The sequence below is a fragment of the Tenrec ecaudatus genome, chromosome X (genome assembly GCF_050624435.1).
Source record: "Tenrec ecaudatus isolate mTenEca1 chromosome X, mTenEca1.hap1, whole genome shotgun sequence".
NCBI lineage: Eukaryota > Metazoa > Chordata > Mammalia > Afrosoricida > Tenrecidae > Tenrec > Tenrec ecaudatus.
In genome coordinates, this window is record NC_134548.1 from 85447809 (window position 1) to 85456757 (window position 8949).

The window sequence follows — 8949 nt, forward strand, 5'->3', positions numbered from 1 at the left end:
GACAAAATGAGGAGCTGATGCCAGTGACTTAGGTGGAGAACAAATGTTTTGAGAATGATGAGGGAAATGAATGTACAAATGTGCTTTACACATTGATGTATGTATGGCTTGTGATAAGAGTTTTATAAGCCCCTAATAAAATGACATAAAATACCCTTTATTTACTTTATAATTTTCTTCATTACCAGTTGATGTGTCTGCTTCCCTGGGTTCAGTATTGTACGTTTGTTGTGCATTGAATACTTCTATATCTAGATTGATGTCTAGGTAGTGTTGTCATGTATATTAATCTCAGGTTGTTTATAGTTCTTGATCATCAAAGAGCTGCCCTTAGTATTTCTTGTAAGGTTCAGCTCACAAAACTCACTGCCATGGAGTCCCTGCTGACTCACAGCAACTCTACAGGACATGGTAGAACTGCTGACTCATAGCGACTCTATAGGACAGAGAAGTACTGTTTCAGTGGGTTTCTGAGACTGTAATACTTTATGGGAGTAGACTGCCCTGTCTTTCTCTTGTGGAGCAGCTGGTGGTTTAGAACTTATGTATTACAGCCCAATACATACCCACTAAGTTTTTAAAACATTCTTTTAGTTTCTGTTTATCTGGAAAAATCATGATTTTACCATAATATCTGAGGAACAATGTTGTATATGATTGTTGTTAATTTTATATTTTAGAGTTTCATATATTTATTTTATTGCCTCCATAATTCCTGCTGAGTAATTGAGACTTCTAAGTCTCAATTTGTTTTTTTTGTTCTTAAAGTAGATATGTACCAGTTATTACTATGTCTTAAAAGTCCTTCTTTTTGTCTTGTGATTTTTTTAATAAGGAACTGCAAAATTAGAATTGAAACAGAAGTAAAATATACGTGGGAGGTTTAGATAGAACTTCTTTCAGAGTGGTCTCTTTTCTTCACTATTATCACTTAACTTCTCCGAAGTAGTATGTCTTTAAACACAGAATTAAGGAATAAACCACACTTCAGCAAAGGCTTACTCATGTATATTATATTTCAGTCATAACCAGGTTTTTGTTGCTGTTTCAAGAACAAAGATCCAACTGTGATAAAAAAAAATCACTGGAAACATAGTCTTGATATTTCTCTGAACATGTCAAAGAAAAGCTAAAAATATAAACTATTAATGAAGCTTATAAGGAACTTTCATCCATAAATGTTTATTATAGAGGAAAATCTCATGCACACATATACATATACATAAATACATGCGATTCTTAAAACAGTTTGGAACATGCACATTTAGATTTTTTAAATCCATTGTAAATTTTGATCTTAGTAATAATCATGTGAAAAACTCATTTTCTCATTCTCCAATTACTTTATAATTGCTCCCGCTCATATAGGGGAATGGCAATTTTCTGGCGTCTTAAGGAAGGGTTATATAGGAAGAAAATTCCCAATGGAAACCTCAATGACCACCAAATAACTCCACCATTCTCTCTCGGGACCTGAGGCAGCAGGAGTAGAAAATTAGCAAAATGGCCTTTAACCAGGTTGATCTTCCCCACTTTCCAGATTGTACATTCCATAGGCCCTTTGAGGCCATTTGGCTGAATCTAGGAGTTGCACATTCACTTCTGGAAGAAATGACCTTTTTGTCTAGTCAGTGAGTACGACCAGGGAAAAGGAAGAAAGTACAGTTTATATAACTTTTAGGGTATCTTCAATTCTTATCTGATGACATGCATAGGGATACATAATTTTAGCTTTTAAAAGCCTAGTTCTTATACATGTAAAGCTTTTATTTGAGGGAGAAAACATTGATCTCAGGCCTAGTTTTGACAGAGCAGAGACAGAAGCATTCTCCATGTATTAGTGAATGGCACACAAAAAACAAAGCAAATAAATGGGGAAAAGCACACTGTTCCATTTACTCCATGTAGGATTTAGTTCATAGTTGGAGATGGAACTTTTTATATTTTTAATATGTGTATGGCCTCTAAAAATTTGGATGCATAAATGAAACTTTTATAGGCACACATCTTCAGTTATGTGTTTATGAATTATTAATGAAATGTTTTGTGTTCTTTGTAAATGCCTTGAGAAAATAATTACTTTGGGGGGTTATTATTCAAATTGGTTTATGCTGGAGATGGTTTAGACTATTATTTACATATTTCCTCTCCTTTTTCTGGCACAGAAGTCTTCTTCTTGGGCACATAAGTCATGCTGGATAAAGAATGTTTTCTAAATGTAGACAACCTTCTCCTAAAGTTTCCCCCCGAAAAGAAATATAGGAGAGGGTCAAAACAACAATTTGATGCAGCCAGCGACAAAGTTATGACCACCGACTTCTGCATTCTAAGGACAGAATCACAAGTTTGTGTTTCATTATGTAAAAAATGAAGGTGGATGGTGCGTTGAATATGATAAGGCATGAAGCTGATCAAAAAGGCAGCTGTAACAATGATGATCATTCCGATAGCCTTTTTACGACTTGACAAATTTTTCTTCATTGAATTTTTCAGTAAAGTAAAAATGATCATTGAATAACAGACCATTATGATAACAAAAGGAATAATGAAACCAAAAAACAACGACACATAATGCAAGACCAAGACATATTTTTTAGCCTGCCTATCTTTTGGAGGCTCAAAGCACTTGGTATTGTTTTTCTCATCTTTGTAAGAGTTGCTCATTAAAAATGGAGAACTGGTTAAAATCACAAAAATCCAAATGCAAACACACACACGTCTGGCTTTTTTTTGTGTAATCAAATTAATGTTTTGGACAGGGAAAACAATTGCAACACACCTGAAGAAGCTCATGGCTGTCATAAAGAAGATGCTACAGTAGAGGTTTACATACAATGCATAAGTACTGAGGCGACACAAAAAATCACCAAAGAACCAAATGCCTTTATGAACATAATAGACTACACGGAGAGGCAGTGTGCACACACATAGTAGATCAGCCACTGCTAAATTAATCATGTACACTTGGAAGGCTGACTTTTCATGATATGTTTTTATGAGCACATAAAGCACAAATCCATTGCCAAAGAAGCCCACAATGGAGATCATAGAATACAAGCTGGAATATACTTGATTGCGGAAGTCATCAATAGTGTCACGGCATTTGTTATTAGCTGAAGCCACTGTCATATTTATGAAGTCATCCATATTTTCTTAAGACTATCTGCTTGGTGTTGCACCTACAATATAAAAAATATTGTTAATTTTGAGCAGACCATAAATTATCGGAATTCCTAACATTTCTTTCATAGTGCCATTATGCATACTTAAAAACACAACAGAAAATATTACTTCCAATGTCTGCACTGTATCTCAGTTTGCTTTCCAGTTATCTGCCTTTCCCACTGGTGATTTTCTGAACTCAAGTGAAATTGGTACTATAATCAATCCAGTCTTTTAGAAATAGTTCTATTGGCATATAATTCATATGTCATACAATTTAATAGTTTAATCATATTTAGAAGAGTTGTGTGATCATCACCACAATCAATTTCAGAACATATTCTTCTTTATAATACTCATTATTGTTAGCTCCTCATTTACCTCCTGATGACTTCTGTCATGTCCCTAGGACAATCAAGAAACAAAGCAACCAACGATAATGACAAAACTAAACAAAGGAGAAATTATTAAAAATGGAAACATCTTTAAAATAGGTCAAAAGGGAGATCAAATGATAAGTTGTTACATTTTAACCTAACTGCATCTATCATAATCGACCCCACAATACCCTATCTGACAGCAAGTCTATCACACAAAGAAAAGTGGTCCAACAGAATGTTCAAATTATAGAGCAGTATCATTGATATTGCATTCAAGTAAAATTTTGCTCAAGATCACCCAACAATGGTTATAGCAGGACATTGACAAGGAACTGCCAGAGGTTCAGGCCAGATTCACAAGAGCATGTAGAACAAGGAATATCATTGCTGATATCAGTTAGATCTTGGCTCCAAGCAGAGAATACTAGAAAGATGTTTACTTGTGTTTCATTGACCGTGAAAAGGCATTCGTCTCTGTGGATTATAACAAACAATAGATAACCTTGAGAAGAATTTTACTTCCAGAACATTTATTTGTGCACATGTAGAACCTGTACATAGATCAAGGGGGCAGTTGTGCATACATTGCAGGGTTTAAAATTAGGAAAGTTGTGTGTCAGGGTTGTATCCTGTCACCATACTTGTTAAATCTGTATATTGAGCAAATCATCCGAGACGTTAGATTATATGAAGAAGAATGTGGCATCGGGACTAGGAAGAAGGCTTATTAACAACCTTTGATATATAGATGACAGAGTATTGCTTGCTCAAAGTAAGGAGGAGTTGAAGCACTTGCGATGAAGATAAAAGATTTCAGCCTTCAGAATGGATTACAACTCAATGTTCACAACTGGACAAATAGGTGACATCATGATAAGTGGAGAAAAGGTTGAAGTTTTTAAAGATTTTACCTTGCATGGATCCATAATCAATGATCATGGAAGCAGCAGTCAAGAGATAAAAGGACAGACTGCATTGGGTAAATCTGTTGTACAAGACCTCTTTGGAGTATTAAAAACAAGGGTGTTAGTTTAAGGACTAAGGTACACCTGATCCAACCCATGGTCTTTTTCATGGCCTCATATGCATGTGAAAGTTAGATATTGAATAAAGAAGGTCAAAGAAGAATCAATGCATTTGAATTGTGGTGCCGGGGAAGAATATCGAAAGCGTTGACTGGTAAAAGGACAAACAAATCTGTTCTGGAAGAACTACAGCCAGTAAGAAGTAAAGGAAAGAATGGCAAGACTTTGTCTTACACGCTTTGCATATATTGTCAGGAGAGATCAGTCCCTGGAGAAGGACCTCAAGCTTGGTAAAGGGACAAAGAAAGGAAGGTCCTTAAGGAGATGGATTGACACAGTGGCTGCAGCAATGGCCTCAGACATAAGAACAATTGTGATGATGGCAAAGGACCATGCTGCATTTTGTTCTGTTGAGCATAGGGTAGCTATGTGTTTGAACTGACTTGATGGCAGCTAACAACAACATACTGTTGACACAGAGTAATCATTTGTTTGTTTTATTTAAATATGCTAATATTATAAGTAATCTTTTTATTCTCAGTTCTTTGAATGTACGATGCTAAATAACAGTAACATGTAACAATAAAAACATTCAAAAAGTGACATATTATCTTGTCTTGTATAGTCCCTAACCCCGACTGACCTAAATAAGACTTTCTAGAAATTTTCATTTATTTTCGGTTCAATTGCTTATTTACAACTATAAATCTAATTATATTACAGTATGAAAGAAGGTTATAAAACTTACAAACAAGCAATGAACTCCAGAGGAGCCGAGATCATGCAGTAAGCCACTCGTTGGCTTTACCTGTCTTAAACAATATTTCATTGATTTTTTTCTAAATTTCAAGAGATCCACCCCCAGTCTGACCTACATAAAGTGGATACTAAGTAAAACACCAAACAAACCAAACCCACTGCCGTTCAGCTGATTCAGAACCATAGCGACCCTATAGGATAGAGTAGAATGGCCCCTTTGGGCTTTTAATAGTAAATATTTACAGGAGCAGACAACCTCATCTTTCTACTGACCTTTGGAACTACACCCCCAGGGATCCTCGTCTGCATTGAAACAGCTCTAATGTGGTGGTGGTGGGGGGGGGGGGGACAATGACAGCATAGAAAATGGGGAGGGTCACAACACAATGTGGTAAGAGACAGTTTAACACAGAACAAAAGGGTCATGAATTAATTAGCATAAACAAGTATAAACACAAATGGAATTAAATATACTTTAGTGCAGATGATGAAGGTGTTTTTGGATGAAGTTGGTAGAAAACGTTAAAGACAGGATTCATTCTGAATATGCAGCCATACCTTTTGCTGCTACGGCAATCTCCTTCACAATTATTCTTCGTTAGTGGTCAATTATTCTTCTGGAACAATATCAGAAGTCCACGCTGAAATCATAAGATTAAAAAGTAAGTTAAAGCATTAAGGAGCAATTCAGGAGGGTCATGGAAGCTTAATAGCCTCAAGCATCAATTCAGGGTGTAAGAAGGGAGATCAGAGCTTTACTGACAGATTTACGGTTAGTGATTGGTTTATATACCCCCTTCCTTTTCCTCCCACCATTTTTATATTATTCTCATGGGAAAAACTCGAAATACAGTTGAAGACTGATACTCGCTGTTGTGTGCACATAACTTCCATACTTAAAGAGGAACACAGTTTTATCAACCCATGAAATAATATTTCCTTGATTTTCTCTTGTAATCAGTTTGTTATGAAGGTCAAAGGGGAAATAACTTGGAAGTTCACATCTAAGGCTCTTTTCATGAGTTATAAAATAAAAATGATGAAGTATATATGTCTGGGATGGCTTAAGTTCACTTTTGTTTGAAGGAAGGATAGCTCAAAGGACCCTGGACTCTTCTCTTTATAAACTCCTAATAAGCCCATTGCCATCAAGCTGATTCTGACTCAAAGTGGTCCTGCAAGACGGATAGAGCTGTTCCTCAGGGTTTCCAGCACGGTCAGTCCTCACGAGACTGTGGGACAGTTGGTGACTTTCAAAAGTTGACCTTGCACTTTGCAGCCAAATGCTTACTCTGTGGCACTACCAGGGCTCCTATAAACTCATAATAGCATTTGTCATTTGTGTCATTGATTTGGCATACATTACAACAACCACCAGCGACTGCCAGTTTGTCAAATCATGGTGGCCTATGAATTACTGTGATGCTGGAAGCCATTCCATTAGTATTTGAAATGCTAGTAGGGTTATCCTTGGTGATTAGCTTTCAGTGGGGCTTCCAGACTAAGGACAGACTTGGAAGGAATAGGTTGTATACTTCTATTGGATTATCTACTGAAAACCTTATGAATAGCAGCAGAACACTGTCAGAGAGAGGGCCAGAAGATGTGCCCCTCAGGTTGGAAGGCACTCAAAATACTGCTGAGGAAGAATTGCCTTCTGAAAGTAGAGATGACTCTAATAACGTGAGTGGAGTAAAGCTTTAAGGACATTCATTTACTGATGGGGCAACAATAAAAATGAGAATAAAGAATTGCAAGCATTCATCAATAAATAGAATATGAGATGTAAAAAATATGAGTCTTAGAAAAATTGGAAGTCTACAAAAATGATATGGCACACATGATATCCTAGGCCTTAGTAAGCTAAAATGGAATGGTATTGGACATTTCGAATTGGATAGTCATATGGCTTACTATGCCAGGAATGATGAACTCACGAGGAATTGGATCACATTCATCATCGAAAGAACATTTCAAGATCTATCTTGACATGAAAGCTGTCTGTGATTGGATATATATACATATATATATATACAGAAATTAAGTTGATACAACTTAATACAATTTCTATATATAGAGAATCATATTAAGAGATTATTAAGAAATGAATATGTATAATGTCTTAATATAATTTATATAGAGAGAAATTAAGTTACTACAACTATTATTCAAATTTACACACCTACCACTAAAGATAGCAATGAAGAAATTGAAGAATTCTACCAATATCTTCAAACTGAAATTGATCAAGTATGCAAGCAAGATGCACTGATAATTATTGGTGATTGGAAGGCAAATGTTGGAAACAAAGAGGAAGGAATGGTAGCTGGAAATATAAATGAAGCTGAAAATCATATGATAGAATTTTGCAAGACCAAAATTATTCATTGCAAATATTGTTTTCCACAATGAAATGCCTGCTATACATGTGTACATTGCCATATGGAATATACAGGAACCAGGTTGACTATATCTGTGGAAAGAGATGATAAAGAGGCACAATATCAGCAACCAAAACAAGGCCAGAAACTTACTGTGTAAAAGATATTACTTACTCATATTTAAATTCAAATTGAAGATGAAGAATACTAAAACATATCCACAGAGCCAAAATTACACCTTAAGCATATCCCATCTGAATTTAGAGACCAGCTCAAGAACAGATTTGACACATTGAACACTCATGACAAACTGGATGAACTGTGGAATGCCATCAAGAATATCATATGTGAAGAAAGCAAATGATCATTAAAAAGACAGGAGATAAAGAAGATACCAAAGTGGATATCAGGGGAGATTCTGGGATACTCACTCTCATGAAGAGATCACTGAAAATATGGGTGCTAGAGCAAAGTGTGTTGGAGAAACCAGATGATACCTTGCTATCAGAAAGAATAGCACATGAGGTCTCAAAGGTTTGTCTTAAAATAAGCAGTCACCTAAATAAGGTGTCTACAAAGTCCACATGGAAGAAGCACATTAGCCTGTGCGATCCCAGAATTATAAATAATAAAATCCAACTCTGGAGGAGGGAATGGTGTCAAAGCTTCCATTGTGAACACCAGGCTTGCAGAAGGCTCTGGATGACAGTGAAAGCCCCCAAACAATCTACAGGGTCCCCATATGGATTCAGCTGCCACTGAATGTCCTCTGACCATAGTGTAGGGATGTGAATAGCCTTTAAAAAAAACATTTTATTAGGGACTCATACAACTCTTATCACAGTCCATACATATACATACATCAATTGTATAAAGCACATCTGTACATTCTTTGCCCTAATTATTTTCAAGGCATTTGCTCTCCACTTAAGCCCTTTGCATCAAGTCCGCTTTTTTCCCCTCCCTCCCCGTTCCCCCCTGCCTTGTGAGCCCTTGATAATTTATAAATTATTATTTGGTCATATCTTGCCCTATCCGGCGTCTCCCTTCACCCCCTTTTCTGTTGTCTGTCCCCCAGGGAGGAGGAGGTCACATGTAGATCCTTGTAATTGGTTCCCCCTTTCCAACCCACTCTCCCTTGACCCTCCCAGTATCGCCCCTCACACCCCTGGTCCTGAAGGGATCATCCACCCTGGATTCCCTGTGCCTCCAGCTCCTGTCTGCACCAGCACTGTGAGATCG

General features: G+C 36.6%; 1 protein-coding gene across 1 annotated transcript; it reads right to left on the bottom strand.

Annotated features, from left to right (window-relative positions):
* Positions 1-2130: 2130 nt before the first annotated feature.
* On the bottom strand, positions 2131-3147 carry CYSLTR1 (cysteinyl leukotriene receptor 1). The gene has a single exon (XM_075539325.1). The coding sequence runs from the start codon at positions 3145-3147 to the stop codon at positions 2131-2133; it is 1017 nt and encodes a 338-aa protein (XP_075395440.1).
* Between the last annotated feature and the right edge of the window lie 5802 nt (positions 3148-8949).